General features: G+C 29.7%; 1 protein-coding gene across 3 annotated transcripts in view; it reads left to right on the forward strand.

Annotated features, from left to right (window-relative positions):
• Positions 1 to 10977, forward strand: part of LOC126833091 (scavenger receptor class B member 1) — a 65333-nt gene extending 54356 nt beyond the window's left edge. For all 3 annotated transcript variants that reach the window (XM_050564243.1, XM_050564245.1, XM_050564251.1), the window contains exons 5-11: positions 5606 to 5750; positions 5827 to 6030; positions 6604 to 6748; positions 6820 to 7068; positions 7504 to 7622; positions 7695 to 7817; positions 8997 to 10977. In XM_050564243.1, the coding sequence (XP_050420200.1) occupies positions 5606 to 5750; positions 5827 to 6030; positions 6604 to 6748; positions 6820 to 7068; positions 7504 to 7622; positions 7695 to 7817; positions 8997 to 9317 (1306 nt within the window). In that variant the 3' untranslated portion in view covers positions 9318 to 10977. The remainder of the gene's footprint in view (positions 1 to 5605; positions 5751 to 5826; positions 6031 to 6603; positions 6749 to 6819; positions 7069 to 7503; positions 7623 to 7694; positions 7818 to 8996) is intronic.
• The last annotated feature ends 9189 nt before the right edge of the window (positions 10978 to 20166 follow it).

Consider the following 20166-nt stretch of genomic DNA (forward strand, 5'->3'; position numbering starts at 1 on the left):
AATTTTGGTATACACCTAAAGTGAGAGATCCTTAGTAACATACTAAAAGTCCCCTAAAATTGGATGCTTGCTAGCTTGGCTCTTTGTGTCAACAAAATTAGTTTTTTGCAAATAACTCGTTAATTTTTAAGATTACAAAAAAAAATATTTATATACTTTAATGTAGACGAGGTAATTATCTATAAAAAAAAGTTTTTATAAATATTTTTGTGGGAACAATATTTACTTAGATAATTACAGTTCACACATGTAATTTATTATCAAAGTATTGGAAACTTGTATTATTTGTGTATTGGATATAAATAAGTGCGCAATGTGTTATGGTCTGTTTTTATTTGAATTGTAAAATGCTTTAGTTGAGTTTATTAAATAAGGCCGCTTATTAATGAGTTTAAAGCACTGCACTTTTACTTTTCTTTAAATCCTTCTCTCATTTTTACCTTTTCCAAGTTTAACAATAAAAAAATTATTGGTAGTAGGGAGCCACACCTACTTAAATAATTAACAGATCAATATATTCACCAAATACTATTACTTTTTCATTAAACAATGATAAATCTATGGCGGTGTTTTCAAAAATAACTTTATAGCATGCAAATTAACCTTGTTTTTTTGTTTTGTTTGTTAAATAATAATAATAATAGGTATTCTATTGATTCAGTTCATATAATATCAAAACAGACAATAACATAATGCACACTTATTTATATCCAATAGAAATACAAGTTTCCAATACTTTGATGTGTGATTACTAAGTAAATAATGTTCCCACAAAAAAAATTATAAAAACATTTTTTACGGATAATTACCTCGTCTACAATAAAGTATAAAAGTATTTACCTTTTAATCTTAAAAAATAACGAGTTATTTGCGAAAAACTGTCACAAAGCGCGGAGCTAGCAGGCATGCAAACTTAGGGGACTTTTAGTATGTCACCAAGGACCCTTCAACTAATGTGTATACCAAAATTCAGCTTTCCAGCGTTTTTTACCACTTGCCAGGTTATAATACCAGATGATACAATTTGAAGAATAAATACTGTACATGGACGGCTGGGAGCCTCTGGCAGCTAGTTTATATAATTAATTATGGTCACGGTAATGGGGAGATTTTCATATCAGGTTTAAAGAATTGAGTTGGCAACGCTGTAGCCGTTTGTTTACATGCGATAACGGATTGTTCACCTCCGAAATTCGCAGAAACAAGGGAAACCTTGGCGGGAAGTGAAAAAACCGTCTTGTAAACGTTTTTCCGTTCGATGAAAGATAAAGATGATATCCCGATAAATCCGCTCGTGTCTATATTATAACCGACATGGCTATTCGCCCTTGTGCTGAATACCTAGCACCTAAACGAAGTCCTTGCGTGATCAATATACGTATAAAAACGGTAAATTAATAATTATTGTTCTTAGAAAAATTCCTTTTCAAAAAGCCAATTGTCCTAACCTCTAACCAAACTAGCATCATCCACAAAATGACATAAAATTTCTCGGTTGAATCTAGCCCGTTCTGGTGTGCAGTGTTGCCAACTAGACAAAGTCAAGTTCCCAAAAAAAGTTATCAGCAAGTCCTAAATATATATTATATTTGTTTGTAGATTTTGTGCCATAACTATTGATAACAGTTAACATTATGATAAACATAAGTAAGATTTTACAACGAAGTCAACATCAATTACACATATTTTAGGATATAATCCATAGGAAATGACTTACAATCTAAATCTAGGGATATATCCCTAGAGTTGGGAACACCGCTGATGTGTTTGGGACCGAACCGATTGTGATTAATTGAAAGATCTTAAACTGTTTGAGGTTTTTATATAAAGGTAAACTTTAAAGGTTTTTATAGTTAAACAAAACATTATTAGGTAACTAACAAATACAATAATGCTGGATAGAAGCTAAGAAAGAAAACATGCTTAACTACACATATCAAAAACAAGCTAAAAACGATAGTAACAACAGAGTAGTGATAACAACATTATGATAACATTTTTTCGGTTTTTCGGATAATGTAAAAATGTATGTAGATATCATATTATACAATGATTAAAATGTATATTTATTTTCACAGCTAGCTGTTGTTACCGGGAGCGCGTTGCATTATTATTATTATTTAAATTTTTTCAACTGTCAGGGTGTTGGAAATTCGACGAGACGGACCCGTTGTTGTGACTTGTGTCTATGACCATGAATTGCATGTCTTTAGTAAAAGTAAAAATCGGAAAGACCCCGCCGTATGTTGTAACACAAACTGCTTCATTTTACTTCGGGAGCTTCGCGTCTACAACACACATAGGCCGCTTACCGTCCTTGACCCGAGTCTCAGGAATTTACCAAGTTTTTTTTAATTTTTTTTTTTATTTGTTGTATCGGTTATTATCATATGTAATGTCTGTTCGATAACGCGCCTAAGGTTTGCGATTCACCAACTATTGTTGAATACACTCTTAACACAACAATGTTAGTTAGCAGTTCATTTAAATTTAACATCTGGTTAAATGAAATAAGTTTCACCATAAAATGTATTGTATTTCTATTTGTCAAGTTAACTAAACGTTAGATGGGTTACCAAAGCGGTTATCTCGATTCCAACGTTCTCATTGGTTATTAAGATATGTGATAACTGATAACTGATTGTGATATTTAATTTGTCAGTTTGGTATTGTTTTTGACATTTTATTTTACTTTCTTTTAACGTATCGGTTTATACTAATAATTGATATACATTTTTTTTAAAACATTGTTTAAATAGTCTATACATTTCTAAAAACAATTTGTCATCAAGATCATTAAAATAATTTTTCTATTTTGAAAGCTTTAAAAAAAGGTAGTTAGTGATAAGAATTATTTCCAGTGTTATTCTCAGGACATACAAGACATAATAATTTTATCTAAATTATAAAATACAACAAATTATGATATTTGAACATATAATGCAAGTCTGTGTCATTCCTTTTTACCTAATCTACCTACATAAAATAACTTCTGCTTACCTAATAAAGGGTTATCCAAGTTGTCTTTTCTATTGTTCTCTAAATACTCAATACAAAGAAGGTCCTCATAAAATGTGTAATTCGTAATTATATATTACAAACCCAATTTTCACTAAATAGTTATTAGTTATAATTATTAACAACAAGTTCAATTCTTAACAAATGTTGGTGAAACCGACTGCCAATGTTTCAGTATTCATATTTGAATAGTAAAATATACATACAAACAAATATAATATGAAAATACAAAAATTCTAATCTAATCTAATCCAAACTAAATATTATAAAATTTCATTCAAATCAAATTAACCGGTGGTCTTTCTTCCCCGCATAAACCGTAACGTCTAAACCTGATAATCATAATAATAATAATAGCCCACCGATGATGACATGCTAAAATCGGCAATGTTAGTGTGAAGCAAGTAAAAAAGGAGAAAGTGGTCAGAACCTTTCCTGCACAAACACTATTACACCGTTCAAAGATCTAGAGTGGCCCGCGGAGGCTGTACCATAAAATAAAATATATTATATTATATTACTATCGAGCGTGATGCAATGATCTAGAGACGTTAAAATTGTCACTGTTGCTAAAAAAAAAAAAAGTTTAAAAATTTATACAATACACCTACACACCGTCAAGTTTTGGATTTTCAATACAACAGAGAAACAACGATAAGGCTTAGGCTTATAGTATTTATAAAAAATGTAATCGTCGAGAGAGGAGTACTTTTCAAGAAACTCATAATGACTCAGATTCAATGATGTAATTTTTACAAAAAAAAAATTAAAAGAGAAAGATTATTTTTTATAACAATAGTCGTTTTGTTAATAGTTTGCAAAGTTGCAAAAAATATTTTAATTTTTTTTATAATTATTATTAATTAATTAATAATTATTTATTTTTATATATTTTATAATTTAAATTATAATATACGTCAAATTGTTCAAGATTTTAAGGTAAATATTTTTTTTTTTCAAATATAGTTGTACAATAATACAAGTTGTATTTTTATTGATAATTATTATTTATTATTTTTTATAAATTTAAAAATGAAAATAATTAAGATTTAATTAATTAGTTAATTTTATTTTCTTAACAGGCACAAGTGCCCAAAACAAAATTAACAGTAATATTTATATTTATTTACAAAAAGAAGTAATACTAAAATAACGCTATACAATTTAAGACATTGAGTGTCAATTAATTTAATCGGCAATTCATTTTTTTTTAAATTTAAACATTGTAATGTATAATTCGAATGATAATTTTAGGAGCATATTTGTGTATTTTTTAAGAGCTATAAGTCCCTAGGCCTGTGTTAATAACTATTATTTTTACCACAGTCGAGGCAATTGATTTTTACCATAGTTTAATTGTACGTTATTGGCCACTTAAAACGAACATAATATTATTGTGTAACAGTAATTATTATATATATATATATATATATATATATTTACTGCATTCATGACCTTGCGTATTGCTCATCTAAAACGGCATTGAGTCGCTTAGAGAAATAACTTAATTTTACCTATTTAATTCGTGCGCTATACAAGTAAAAAACAACAAATCAATATGGCTGCATTTTTTTAAAAATGTTATTAACATAATCCGGCATTATTTATTTGATCATAATAAATTACAGCCGACGTTAACCCGTTGATTTTAGAGGCTGTCCAATGTGGCGACACTTAATAAGATAGGGGCAAGATTTTTTTAAAAAAATTTTTTAAAGTTAAATCTCTCAACAGCTTAATGTCGACAAACTTATTTCCCGCATTACGTTAAACGTTCGTCAATGACAAAGGAAATAAAACACCATTAGCTAGGCGATTACAATAATAATAATAATATACTTTAATCGCATGTATTGTTTTGAGTTGACAAAACGAATCATTAATTTCACATAATCTCTCTCTCTCTATATATGTATACATTTATAAGTGTGTGTATGTATTTTATAAAGGCAATTAGGATATCTTAATTTCTCCGTCTTGAAAATATGTTAATGTAGGCGTATTAAAATATATATAATATTTTTTTAAAAAACCAATGATCGATCGACAGTGTGTGTGTGTCATTAGTTAGTGTTTTTCAAAGGTTAATAATGTATATTATTTCCTTATTATCATATTATTATTATTATTATTATTGTTATTTCGGTTGGAAATTTCAAAACGGCAGACCTTCAAAACGGAAGGCCGTCGGTTTAATAAAAAGCGTTGAAAGTGTCTTCGCACACACAACCGTTATGTCACTTGTAAAAGCACACCAGGCAGTCTTGTCTCTTGTTGTTATTGATTGGCACGCATAATAATAGTAATACAACTGATTCATAACATTGATAGTAGCTTTCTTAAATGATTATGTTTTTATGTAAAGAGAAGAAGACAATGTTTAGATAATCCCCAGCGTGATTTGACAATAGGTTTTATTATTTCGAATGCAACCAGCCCGGTACAGCAATCGTCGTACTACCTATACTATTTAAGGTCGATTATATTTGAGAATTGTTTAAAACAACGTTAACTAGCTGACACAAACTAATACCGACATGTCATGTTAATTATTTTAACTAAACATTTGTTTTATACACATTTTCAGAGAAGACATGGAAAAAGTAAACATTCGGTTTCACAATAACGGGACGGTAACGTACCAACATAAAAAAATTTTAGAATTCCTACCACATCTTTCGGTTGTCAAAAAAGATGACATCAAACTGACTGTTCCAAACATTCCTTTGCTAGTACGTATACCTACCGCCCGGCAAGCGTTTACCGCCCAAAAATATATTACAATTTTGTGTTTTTTGTTTCACCCAGACATTGACTACGCAAGCCAATAGTTTACCGTCGATATTAAAAAGTTCACTCTCCGCGATACTGAGGTTCTCTAGTCTAACTCCGTTCAAACACGTTACCCCGCAGCAACTGGTCTTTGGCTACGACGACCCGTTGACTTCTTTGGCCAATACTTACTATCCAAAAGGGAAGAGACCTCCCAAACAAATGGGACTGTTCCTATTGGTGAGTACAAGCCGTTTGAAATTATTACAATATCAGCTGTGGTCGAGATGGGTCGGGTGTTTTGTGTAAAAGGAGGATGCCTTTAAGATTGAAAGGTAAATTGTATAGGTCGGTAGTGAGGCCAGCAATGTTATATGGGAGATAGAATAAGAAATGAAAACATAAGGGCGAGTCTAGGAGTGGAGAAAATGAGAGAGAATAGACTGAGATGGTTCGGTCATGTTATGAGAAGAGATGAGACAGAGGCAGCGAGAGATGTTATGAAGATGAATGTAGGGGAAAAGAAGAAGAGGATGGCCAAAGAAAATATGGATGGATGAAATGTAGAAGACCGACCTCTATGGAGGAGTAGGACTAGGGTGGCCGACCCCATTGGGAGGGTAAGGCGAAGATGTAGAAGAAGAAGATCTGTGTGGTTGAGAGCCAACATTTGATAGTTATATGATATGCACATAACGTGTAAACCCTCAAAATTTTACAAATATCAGCCTTTGTCTCTCAAAACAATATGGTGGTATAATATTTTATCGCAATGACGACGGGTAACCTATTTTGTTCTTTGTAATACATTAGCGAAACGGCACGCTAGACGAAGTCTCCACAATCTATACCGGACACAACGGAATGGAAAACTTTGGGCTTCTCGATCGAGTGAACGGAATGGACGAACTGCCGTTTTGGAAGGGTTCGCCGTGTAATTCCATTAAGGCGTCTGAAGGTAACATCAACAATAATATCATGTTTACAAGTATCTCAATATCTAACTGGAATCTATTTTAACTTGAACAGGTTCGTTTTTCCCTCCGAGAGAGATAACAAAGTCTGACATTGTGCACGTTTACGATAAAGATCTGTGTCGAGTGTTGCCTCTAAGATACCGTAAAGATGTACTCAAAGACGGCGTGGTAGCTGGTTACTACACACCTGATGACAAAATGCTAGAAACTGTAGACGTTAACCCCGAGAACGCTTGTTTCTGCGAAGACAACACCAACTGCACTATCAAAGGATTGCAATACATTGGACCATGCCAATTTAGTAAGTAGATTTTGTTAAATTAGACTGAAATGTCAAACCAATAGCTGTTGACGCATTGACCGACCGAATTAGTTGTTTGAATTCATTTGCTAGAATGTAGGATAATATCAGACCAGACGAGGCGATATATTATTATGAAGATGAGATGTGAGGTTGTCGGTGAAGTCGATAGGTTCAAGTATTTAGGATTCGCAGAAGAATGATGCAGGAGATAGTTGAACATAATATTAAGAGTTATATAAAGATGGCCATTGGGCGTGTGTGTCTGAAAGCCGTGTCAAGGGAGAGGTGGAGAAGAAGAAAAAAAACTACTAGGGTTAAGGGTAAAGGATGACCTTTATATAAATTAAGGTCGAGGGCGCAGTAATAAACGTTAAGGTACATTTCAAGGTATGCATTGATTTACAAATTTAAATGCGATTGTTTACTTTACAGATGCTCCAGTATATTTGTCCTTCCCTCATTTTTACAAAGCTGATCCCAGACTTTTGGACGAAGTGGAAGGTTTACATCCAGACCAAGAAAAACACGAAACGTTTTTCAAAATTCAACAGGTACCTAAGACTTTATTAAGACCTAACCGTTGACATTTTTAAAAAAAATATTAATATTCGTTTTGATTGCAGCGATTGGGAGTTCCTCTGGAAGCCAGAGTGAAAGTTCAACTGAATTTGAAAGTCGAGCAATCCAACATATACCCTACCAATAACTTCAGAAGTATCGTGTTCCCGATTATGTGGCTCGAAGAGGTGTGTATAATAGCAAGGATATAAGACACGATCGAACGATTTGCGTTCGTAAGGTCATATTATATTCGAAAACAAATCGTATAATTAACTTTATTTACATTGAATCATTCTGTACCATACCTACAACCTATTTATATGTACAATAATGTGGTTCGTCTATATATTATTATAGCCAGTGGCGTAGGTACATTCAATACTTAATTATGGGCAAGGGGAGGGGGATATAATATAATAAAAAACCCGCGAGGGCTTCGACCAGCAAAAATCTACACGATAGACTGTAACAGTATTGACTACTATCTTTAAGCCCTCTAGAATAATGCAACTAATTTGGATATCGACTACCAATACTGAGACTTGAATCTTAATTTAACCACTGCGCCTAGATACTTTTTAACTAGAGCTCTCAATCGATTCCTCGAAGAATTGTATTCGATAAATAAACGGGGTTTCATGAAAATTCACGATACTTTACAAAAGTAAATCAATTTTTACCTTCCCTAATGAAAGACATTGGATCATGAATAAGTCTTCAATCAGCTGACTCTCTTTGTTTGTTAATTTCATATCTCCCTGACTGTGCTTAGTTTGAACTTCCACTGTGCTGGATTCTAACTATCCGCAGATTGGCAACGAAGCGTATGATTGCGATGAAATCCGTTTTAGATTTGATCCAATTTTCTGCCGACTTACTGTACTGATTTATACTGTACTTGGCTTAAACCGTGCTTGGTTTGGACAGCGCTGGTTTAGACTGCGCTCGCTTTTGACATGGATATGTCTTATGGCTGGGGGTCATTCTGAAAATAACGTTAAGAGTATCCATACTTCATGCAGATACATCAAGTTCAGGATATATAAGGATAGTCAAATGAATTTGTTAGGTAGGCACTTACTTACTGGCGAACCACGGAAATACTCCTAACTGAGTTTACTCAGTTACCAATAGATGATTTTTTTCTCGCTTTTACAGTCCATGTAGGACCTTTGCTGCAAAGGTCCTACTGCGATGTCTATCGAAGGCTCTGTATTTGATTTCTTCGATTCTCGTTCCTTGTGAGATTCCAGTAAGATCTGGAATCTGTGTTCACTCGTTCTGCCCATCTTCGTCTCGGTGGACCCCTAGGATTTTATTTTCTCTACGATTTTGTAATTGTTTGGCGGTTTCCTTTTTTTCAGGGCGTCGGCGATTTGCCGGAGAACATACACCGGTGGATATATTTGGCCACCACGTTCGTGGACGCGGCAGTCCCTTTGTTGACGTACGGTCTAATACTGGGAGGCGCTTTAATACTGGTGGCGGTGTTCGTCCGCACTTATCATCAGATGGTGTTCACCCGGGAAAACATAGAAAGGGGTACACAGCGCATACTCCGGCGGGGCAGCAGCATGCTGGTCAACGGCCAACAGCGGTTGCTGATCGTCCGGGATTCGTATCATCGGTTGAGTCAAGGCATACAAGACACGGACGTGGACGCCCAACAACTGTTGCCCGATTAGCGGTTTTAACCACCGATATAATATGTAATTTTCTGTATTTAGAGCACGTTGACACTGCCACATTGATACTGTGTGGCGTTTATTTAATTGTTACGGTTTAGATGATGTACGCATAGCAATTGTCGCGATATTGCACTGTCAACGTGTCAAAATTAAACGATCAAATTACAAACATTATATTATATTATAAAACGCTCGTCTCGTGTGCGCGAAATGCATTGCTTGGTCGACAGATATGTTTTTGCGTGTAACCTCTTAACTGTGATGTATACGATGCATAGGGTTAATAGTTCGGTGACACCGGAAGAAAAAATAAAATAAAAAAATTCTCGAATCGGACTGTGATACGAATAATAATTTTATTTAGACGAAGACGATTTCTTTTTTTTTAACGAATTTTAATTATGTATTTATTTTTTTTTTTTTAATATAATTATTATTATTATTATTAGATAGAATTTAGTGTGCACGGCCAATTGGGACGTATATAATAGGTATGTGTCTTAGTTGGCGGAGCGAACGGAACAAATCAAATTTTTAATTTATCATTTTGTAGTTGTAATATTTTTATCGCGCTCATTTTTAGAACAAACTTTATTTTTATATACATACATAATATATAATATAATATTATTTAATAATTTCATATTTAATGTTATATACAAAAAGATTATTATTTGTAAAATACCACGCGGGACGGCGATGTGGGCTATCTTCGCGACATTGGTGAATTCGTGATGTCGTCTGATAATCAAATAAAGTCTATTTACTATTTTTTAACAAGTACTTACACATTGCGGTTTCGGAGCATGTCTCAAAAAATTACTACTAGTGTCGCGAAAATACCTCACCGTCGCCCGAAATGTTATTTATTCTTTTAACTTAAACCGTACATTGTGTAGTTTTTATCGTTAAAAATTTGATTTTGATTTAAATTAAATCCGTCGTGGAGGGTAGCCGAAAATCTATTCAAAATGAAAATACCAAGCCAAAAACTCAAAGATAAAAAATATATATAAATATAAATTTATTTAGTATTACCGCTGGATTTCCTGGAGTTACAACGTAACACTTACACTTAAGACTTAGAAATAATGTTTTTGAATATAAATCAATGTAAATACCGTACAGTATAATATGAATTGATTTTTTTCCGACTGGACATTACACTATAAGTTTTGTTGGGCATTCAAATACAAATTAGTCTTAACAGAAAAAAAATGCATTTTTTGTACTGTAAAAACTAAAGTTGTTAATTTATTTATAACGAATTTTGCACACCCAATTATTGCTCAATTATTACAAAATCAAATAACATTTTAACAACAATATGTTCATCGTTACCATTCGTATATTTGTAAAACGATTTTATAACTAGACTTTTAATTATTATTTACAATTTGTATTATTTTTTTTTTTATTTATTTACATTTTTAAAAATTCTTTACAAAACAAAAAAAAACTGTACATAATGTATTTTTTGTAAAATATTTCCCTGTTTAATAATTACCGTACCAGTTGTCTATTGTTTTTTAAAACCTAAAACCATGCGCTAAAATGTTTTTTGGAGTTTTACTATACAACAATATTAGTGGTCGTAATACGTTGACAAAGAATTTTTGGAACATGTTAAAAATAAACAATGTATTTGGCATGAAAATTATGTTGTTTCTTGTTTTCAATCAATCTATTAAGTAGGATTATTGTAGTTAGGTAAGATAATTTTTTTTAAATTGGCACCACATTAGATAAATTAAATTTATTATCCACAAGTGTTTATTGATATGTACCTGTGTAAACAAGCACTTATACAGCCGGTTTCACCAACAACTTTAATATTTATATTATTATAGTTCAGAAATCGTTTTATAATTTTTGTTGACCGAGTATACTAGTAATATATAACAACGAATTACCCATTAGATGAGGAATTTCTTTATATTGAGTATTTAGAGAATTGTAGAAATGACAACTTGGATAACCCTTTATTAGGTAAGCAGAAGTTATTTTAATGTAGGTAGATTAGATAAAAAGGAATGGCACAGACCTGCATTATAGGTTCAAATATCATAATTTATTGAATTTTTGTAATTTGGATAATATTTGTATGTCTTGCCTGTCTATAGTATAACACTGGAAATAATTCTTATCACTAACTACTTGTTTTTTAGCCCTTCAAAATAGAAAAAAATAGTTTAATGACCTTGATGACAAACTATTTTTAGAAATGTATAGATTATTTAAGCAATGTTTTAAAAAATGATGTATAAATTATTCATATAAACCGAAACGTTAAAAGAAAGTAAAATAAAAAGTCAATAAACTAACAAATTGAATAATACAATCATTTATCAGTTATCAAATATCTTAATAACCAACGAGAACGTTGGAATCGAGGTAACCGCTTTGGTAACCCAACTAACGTTTTGTTAACTTGACAAATAGAATTTAACAATACTAATGTTATGGTTAATCTTATTACATTTAACCAGATGTTAAATTTAAATGAATTGTTAACTAACATTGTGTTAAGAGTGTATTTAACAATAGTTGGTGAAACCGGCTGATAGAATGTCAAACAAATAGGCTTAGACTTATTCCTAATTGCTACACCTGAGCAGATTTTCAACCGGTCCACTTTATCCTATTTTGGTCCAAGCAAATTTTGTTTTTAACAAATTATTAGAATAACCAAAAGTGTTCACATTCTTCGGTTGTGAAAAATGTTATAATATTGGCTTTAGAGTGTTATAATTGTTATATTTTGTAATAATAATCTTTCTATTTTTTTCTGTTTTGCTTTTCTTCAATCCATTTTTGTCTTGCCTCAAATAGCCTAGACGCTTCTTTTGTCTTCGTCTCATTAAGTTCAGAATTTTTAACGGTGTTAAAAGTTGAAGATTTTTTTTTATCTCTCTTCATACAACACCGGCAATGATATAATATGGTTAGGTAAGATAGTGATGCAATATATTTACCAGGTTTACATAAAATATTGGTTTACATTCCAATATAGGTAATGTTATCTAATGTCTGCTTTCCCTCGTGTTTTGCAAGTGATTTTACAAGTAAACAAACCTATTTTTGAAATATGTTTGTTATTATAATAGATTTCATATTAATTAAAAATTTAACTAAAAAAAAATATATATCTCTGTGATTGTTCGCTTAGAACTTTTGAACGAATAATATACTCAAAGTTCACAAACCTAGCATATTGCTCTGCTTCTAATTTTGTATTCTATATAAACGGAACAACCGGTTAATGAAATTTACTAAGTAGTTTGCATTTGGTATCTGTATTTACATTTTGAACCCATCTTATATCAGAAGCAATAAAAACTTAACACGCCTTGACAGTAACTACCAATTATTGTCTAACCTTAAATGGTGGTGACTATTATGAGGAAAGGTAAAATTATAAGTGTACCTAACAAAAATTTCAAATTGCCTCAATCAGCTATTGTTTCACCAACTAATGTTAAATACACTCTTAACACAATGTTAGTTAACAATTCGTTTAAATTTAACATCTGGTTAAATAAAATAGGTATCACCATAACATTAGTATTGTTAAATTCTAGTTGTTAAGTTAATAAAACGTTAGTTGGGTTACCAAAGCGGTTACCTCGATTCCAACGTTCTCATTGGTTATTAAGATATTTGATAACTGATAAATGATTGTGATATTTAATTTGTCAGTTTATTGACATTTTTATTTTACTTTCTTTTAAACGTTTCGGTTTATATGAATAATTTATACATCATTTTTTAAAACATTGTTTAAATAGTCTATACATTTCTAAAAATAGTTTGTCATCAAGGTCATTAAAATAATTTTTTCTATTTTGAAAGCCTAAAAAAAAATTAGGTAGTGATAAGAATTATTTCCATTGTTATACTCAGGACAGGCAAGACATAACAATGTTATCCAAATGATAAAACACAATAAATTATGATATTTGAACACATAATACAAGTCTGTGCCATTCCTTTTTACCTAAACTACCTACAAAAATTAACTTCTGCTTATAAACCGAAGTTAATACAAAATATTAAAATACTGTCTAAACTTATTAAAACTACTTTTTTTCTTAAATATTGCCTATATAAAACTCTTTGAAAACCCGCTAGCTTTTAATCTCTTTAAAAGTATACAAATAATATCTGTGCAGGAAATGGTTGCTTTTGAAAAAAAACAAACTTTGCATTTTATGCTGTACCTAACTCATTTAAATATTACAAATAGAATTACAAGAATAATAGAAAACTAGTCTCTGGTGTTTGACCTATTAAACCTATTTGTTGTTTTTGCAACACTATAACATTGCTAGATTTAAAATATACAAATAGTATTTTATTTCATTGGTAAAATTAACAAGAGAATAACAATACACGCTATACGTTTTATCGTTATATTTAACTATTTAATAATTATAAATGATAATAAAGCGGTATAACGCAAACAAGTAGTCAAGTGTAGTACTTATTCCATTTTTTATCATCAATCTATTTAATTAATCCGGTAAACAAATGAACATAATTTAAGAAAATAATACTATTCCTTAACTGTTGAATATATACCATAGATAATTTGATCACAACAACAGATTTAACATAATAACTTTTGAGTTTTATAACATATTGTTATTCGTGATTTCTTTTTAAAACACTCGTGAAATATAAAAACATACTTAAAGCAATAAAAGGTAAACATTTTATTTGAAAACCGCCAAATTATAGCTGTTATAAAATAGGTAAAAGTATTGTAACTAAATTTAATTACAACCATATTTGAAACCATAGTATAAACAATTTAAATACCTCTAGATTCTTAAAATCAAAGAAATCAATATTTAAAGTATTTTTTGTTTTTTTGTTTTTAAGCATTCATTCTATATTCAAAGTATTTCTTATGGCCATTAAAACATTAGCGGCAGAACAAGAGAACATTTTTTTATAATATTTACTTGTATACAATAATTTATTTTCAAATCTGGTTTTAAATAATTTTCTTTTAAGAACTTGTAGACAATCTAAATCATGATATTCAATAAGATTATTTACAAATATTAAATTTGAGTTTGGAGGAAGTAGTTAATTTGAAAGTTATTTAACCCTTCACTGGATGATTTTTTTATTTTTATGAAAAAATTAGTAATGATTATTATTATAAAAATATATATGCCATTTTTATTTGTTTACTACACTCTATTGATGAAAAACATGTTTTTCTAAAAAATAGTCGAAATAAAAAGTTTAAAATAATTTTACTACAAGAACAATTTACCAATCAACTGTAGCACATTTTATTTAAAATGTCAATTACTTTGAAAACAACCGAAAATTGACTACAATTTTAAATAATATTAAATATCCTTAATTTCTAATTAAAAACAAAGTCCATCATAATTTTATCAGATAAAGTTTTATATTGTAAGTTTTTTTGTGATTTAAATTTGGTTCAATTTTAGCGTGACACATACATTTCATAATTCTTAACTCAAAGAATTTAGACTTTGTTGAATAGTGTCCACGCTTGTAATACTATAATACTATGTACAGTAGTATAATATACGATTATATAATGTATTTAATTGTCATTGAAAAATTCACTTAAAAAAGCAATACCCAAAAATGATAATAGTCATTGTTTTTAGGCAAAAATACATTACACATAGTATTAAGTCTATAAGGTCGGGCCTATAATGTATAAATGTTTTTTAATAATAAACCACATCTGGTGTGAACTTACCAACCATAATATTTTTACTCGGATTACTTGCTTGTTTTTGTACTAGGCCTGAAAGGTACCGTTTTGAATAAGAATAATAATATTATAAATTAGAACTGCATGCGGATTTTATGTTCTCAAACAATATAAGTTTTTCTTTTTTACAACAATTTTTACCAATTGTGCACAATTGTTCTGATCGCCCTGTTCTTTATCACTTGAGTAAATAAACCAACATTAGTATAGTTTACTAGATCCAAATAATATAAAACTCTTTTGTTATAAGAACTAACTAATAGAATATCAAGAACCACAAAAAAATCATCGTTCCGCAATTGTACATTACAATATTTTATTTACCCAAGTCGTGATTAAACAATGGTTTCTATGGCAAGCACACTTGTTTTATTGTTTATTTTATGTTGCGTTTCGGCATCGATATCTTTCAACTGTGGTCTGTCAAAATGTATGACGGTATTGAATCCCTTTCTACGGATAAAGGTAAAGTATGGTTTCCTTAGTGCGGTAATTAAAGTATGGGAATTTCTCAAGGTTTCAGCATTTCGTATAAAACTATGGAGCTCTTTATATGCCTAATTTATTATTAAGTGAAAAAAAATAGAAGAGATAAAATTACAAAGCTAACTTATTTTTTAAAAACAATTTATATTAGACTAGACTACAAGAGTTAATGATGATTCATTGTCAGGCATTAGTGAAGAGATCGTGTCTGTTTTTTAATTAATGTACTTGTTTTTTAATGGACATTTTTTGGTGAAATCAGAATTTACTTATTACATATTTTACCGTCGTTTAGGGCATTCAAAATCAAGGTTTGAAAACGTAACCAAGTAAAAATTTACATTTTTTATTATAATAAAACACATTTTTCGATTAAAATAATTACTATTGCAATGATATATATTAGAATATCATGCTATTAAGCATTGTAATCAACTTAATTTAAAAATATACTTGTTGTAAAATGTGTTCACATACCATCAAAATGTGCACTTATATCCAAAACCATTTTTTTTTTAATTGTTGGTATTATGAATTGTGGACATACTTATCTTACTCTCATAGTTGTGCGCACATATAATAAAAATATGTTTTTACCATAAAATCCGAGCCCATAAATTTTAAACTGTTATACCTAACTTTAAAAATACCTCAACAAAATATTCAGCAAATCAAACGCATACATTTAAGATTCAAAAGTCACCCTCGTTAAAATGTAATGCACCATTCGCAGGGTTCACTAAACTATGTTTAAAGAACAACAAAACATCTATGGACTCAATATAAAACATTAAACGAACGTTGGTAATAATTCTGGGTACTGGCTGGAAAAAAACCATTAAATTATTATTAGTCCAGGCAAATCAGAAAAATTGCAGAAAAAATGCTGGAAAGCTGAATTTTGGTATACACCTTAAGGGAAAGGTCCTTAGTACACACTAAAATTGGATGCCTGCTAGCTCTGCTCTTTGTGTCAACAAAATTAGTTTTTTGCAAATAACTCGTTAATTTTTAAGATTACAAAAAAAAATATTTATATACTTTATTGTAGACGAGGTAATTATCTATAAAAAAAAGTTTTTATAAACATTTTTGTGGGTACAATATTTACTTAGATAATTACAGTTCACACATGAAATTTATTATCAAAGTATTGGAAACTTGTATTAATTGTGTATTGGATATGAATAAGTGCGTAATGTGTTATTATGGTCTGTTTTATTTGAATTGTAAAATGCTTTAGCTGAGTTTATTAAATAGGGCCCCGCTTCTTAATAAGTTTAAAGCCCTGCACTTTTACTTTTCTATAAATCATTCTCTCAGTTTTACTTTTTCCGGGTTTAACAAAAAAAAAATTATTGGTAGTAAGAGCCACGCCTATTAAAATAATTAACAGGTCAATCTTCACCGACCACTTTAATTTTTTTATTAGACAATGATAAATCGATGGCGGTGTTTGTAATCAGAGTACCTATGTGATTTTTAAAATTACTTGATAGCATGCAAATTAACCTCGTTTTTTTTTTATTTATTAATAATAATAATAATAATAGGTCTTCTATTGGTTCAGTTCATATAATATCAAAACAGACAATAACACAATGCACATTTATTTATATCCAATACAAATACAAGTTTCTAATACTTTGATGTGTAATTACCTAAGTAAATAATGTTCCCACAAAAAAAATTATAAAAACCTTTTTTACGGTTATTTACCTCGTCTACAGTTAAGTATATAAGTATTTATCAGCTAATCATAAAAAATAACTAGTTATTTGGGAAAAACTGATTTTGTTGACACCAAGAGCAGAGCTAGCAGGCATCCAACTTTTAGTGTGTTACTATAAGGTCCTTTCACTTAAGGTGTATACCAAAATTCAGCTTTCCAGCATTTTTCTGCAATTTTTCTGATTTGCCTGGACTAATAATAATTTAATGGTTTTTTTCCAGCCAGTACCCAGAATTATTACCAACGTTCGTTTAATGTTTTATATTGAGTCCATAGATGTCTCGTTGTTCCTTAAACATAGTTTAGTGAACCCTGCGAATGGTGCATTACATTTTAACGAGGGTGACTTTTGAAACTTAAATGTATGCGTTTGATTTGCTGAACATTTTGTTGAGGTATTTTTAAAGTTAGGTATAACAGTTTAAAATTTATGGGCTCGGATTTTATGGTAAAAACATATTTTTATTATATGTGCGCACAACTATGAGAGTAAGATAAGTATGTCCACAATTCATAATACCAACAATAAAAAAAAATATTGGTTTTGGATATAAGTGCATATTTTGTTGTTATGTGAATACGTTTATACAACAAGTATATTTTTAAATTAAGTTGATTACAATGCTTAATAGCATGATATTCTAATATATATCATTGCAATAGTAATTATTTTAATCGAAAAATGTGTTTTATTATAATAAAAAATGTAAATTTTTACTTGGTTACGTTTTCAAACCTTCATTTTGAATGCCCTAAACGACGGTAAAATAAGTCAAGTAAATTCTGATTTCACCAAAAAGTTTCCCTTGCAAAAACAAGTACTTTAATTAAAAACACACATGATATCTTCACTAATGCGTGACAATGAATCATCATTAACTCCTGTAGTCGAGTCGATATAAATTGTTTTTGGACATTTTTTAGCTTTGTAATTTTATCTCTTCTATTTTTTTTTGTTCACTTAGGGGAAGTTTGGGGGAATTGCGGCCACTTAGCGGGAATTGAAATATCTTTGGAACTAAAAGTTCAGAAAAAACTATAAACTTGTTAGATATTATGTATATAAGTTTCAGGTTTTTAAAATTAAGTTAAGTTTTTATTTAAAATTGCAAATGACCGCTATTAGTCATTACCCCGTCATTTTTGGTTGTAATCCGTATTACCCCTATCAGTCTTTTTTTTTCACTACATGTATTTACTTAAAAGCTATAATATTTAGGTAGATTATGAGCATAATATAGTTTTAATTCTTGTATGTTTTACGATATAGGTATTTGAAACATTTTATTAAGACAATTTTTTTAAATTCTTACCTTGAGATGATTTTCAATTAGGAAAAATTTCACATCAACTGTGATAACAAAATTGATAATTATTTTTAAGAGGGAAAAAAGTTGTTTACCGATTTGGAACATCTGGTGTTAGGTTTTGGTAGCAACAGTTACCAAATTATAAAATAAAAAAAAAGCCAAAGTGATAACCAACGTTTATTAGTCAACTATACTAATGTTGGATTATTTACTCAAGTGATAAAGAACAGGGCGATCAGAATAATTGTGCACAAATGGTAAAAATGTTTGTAAAAAAAAAAAACCAAACATTGTTTTAAGCACATCAGATCCGCATGCAGTTCTAGTTTATATTATAATTTCTATCTTCGTTTAAAACGGTACCTCCAGGGCCTAGTACAAAATCAAGCAAGTAATCCGAGTAAAAATATTATGGTTGATAAGTTCACACCAGATGTCTATTATTAAAAACATTTATACATTTTGACCTGCCCGACCTTAGATATTATTAATGGTTACATTTAAACATGATTGACAGCAATAACACTATGTGTAAATTATTTGTTTACCTTGTTTGTGTTATTTGCCTGAAAACAATGACTATCATCATTTTTGGGCATCGCCATTATTATTAGGTGTTTTTCAATGACAATTGACATTATATAATAGTATATTATACTAGTGTGCATAGTATAACAAGCGTGAGCACTATTCAACAAAGTCCAAATTCTTTGAGTTAAGTATTATGAAGTTAGTATGTATCACACTAAAATTGAACCAAATTTAAATCACCAAATACTTACAATATAAAACATTATCTGAAATTTTATCTGATCAATTTATGAGGGACTTGTTTTCAGTGAAAAAATTAATGATATTTAACATTATTTAAAATTGTAGTCAATTTTCGGTTGTTTTCAAAGTAATTGACGTTTTAAATAAAATGTGCTACAGTTGATTGGTAAATTGTTCTTGTAGTAAAATTATTTTAAACTTTTTATTTCGACTATTTTTTTAGAAAAGCATGTTTTTTCATCAATAGAGTGTAGTAAACAAATAAAAATGGCATATATATTTTTATAATAATAATCATTACTAATTTTTTCATAAAAATAAAAAAATCATCCAGTGAAGGGTTAAATAACTTTCAAATTAACTACTTCCTCCAAACTCAAATTTAATATTTGTAAATAATCTTATTGAATATCATAATTTAGATTGTCTACAAGTTCTTAAAAGAAAATTATTTCATACCAGATTTGAAAATAGATTATTGTATACAAGTAAATATTATAAAAAAATGTTCTCTTGTTCTGCCGCTAATGTTTTAATAGCCATAAGAAATACTTTTAATATATAATGAATGTTAAAAAACAAAAAAAACAAAAAATACTTTAAATATTGATTTCTTTGATTTTAAAAATCTAGAGGTATTTAAATTGTTTATACTATGGTTTCAAATATGGTTGTAATTAAATTTAGTTACAATACTTTTATCTTTTTATAACAGCTATAATTTGGCGGTTTTCAAATAAAATGTTTACCTTTTATTGCTTTAAATATTTTTTTATA

Source organism: Adelges cooleyi, unplaced genomic scaffold, assembly GCF_023614345.1.
Source record: "Adelges cooleyi isolate 19-005CV unplaced genomic scaffold, UGA_ACOO_1.1 ACOO_flye_CR_arks_rails_tigmint_CR_PRNA_1, whole genome shotgun sequence".
Taxonomy (NCBI): Eukaryota; Metazoa; Arthropoda; class Insecta; order Hemiptera; family Adelgidae; genus Adelges; species Adelges cooleyi.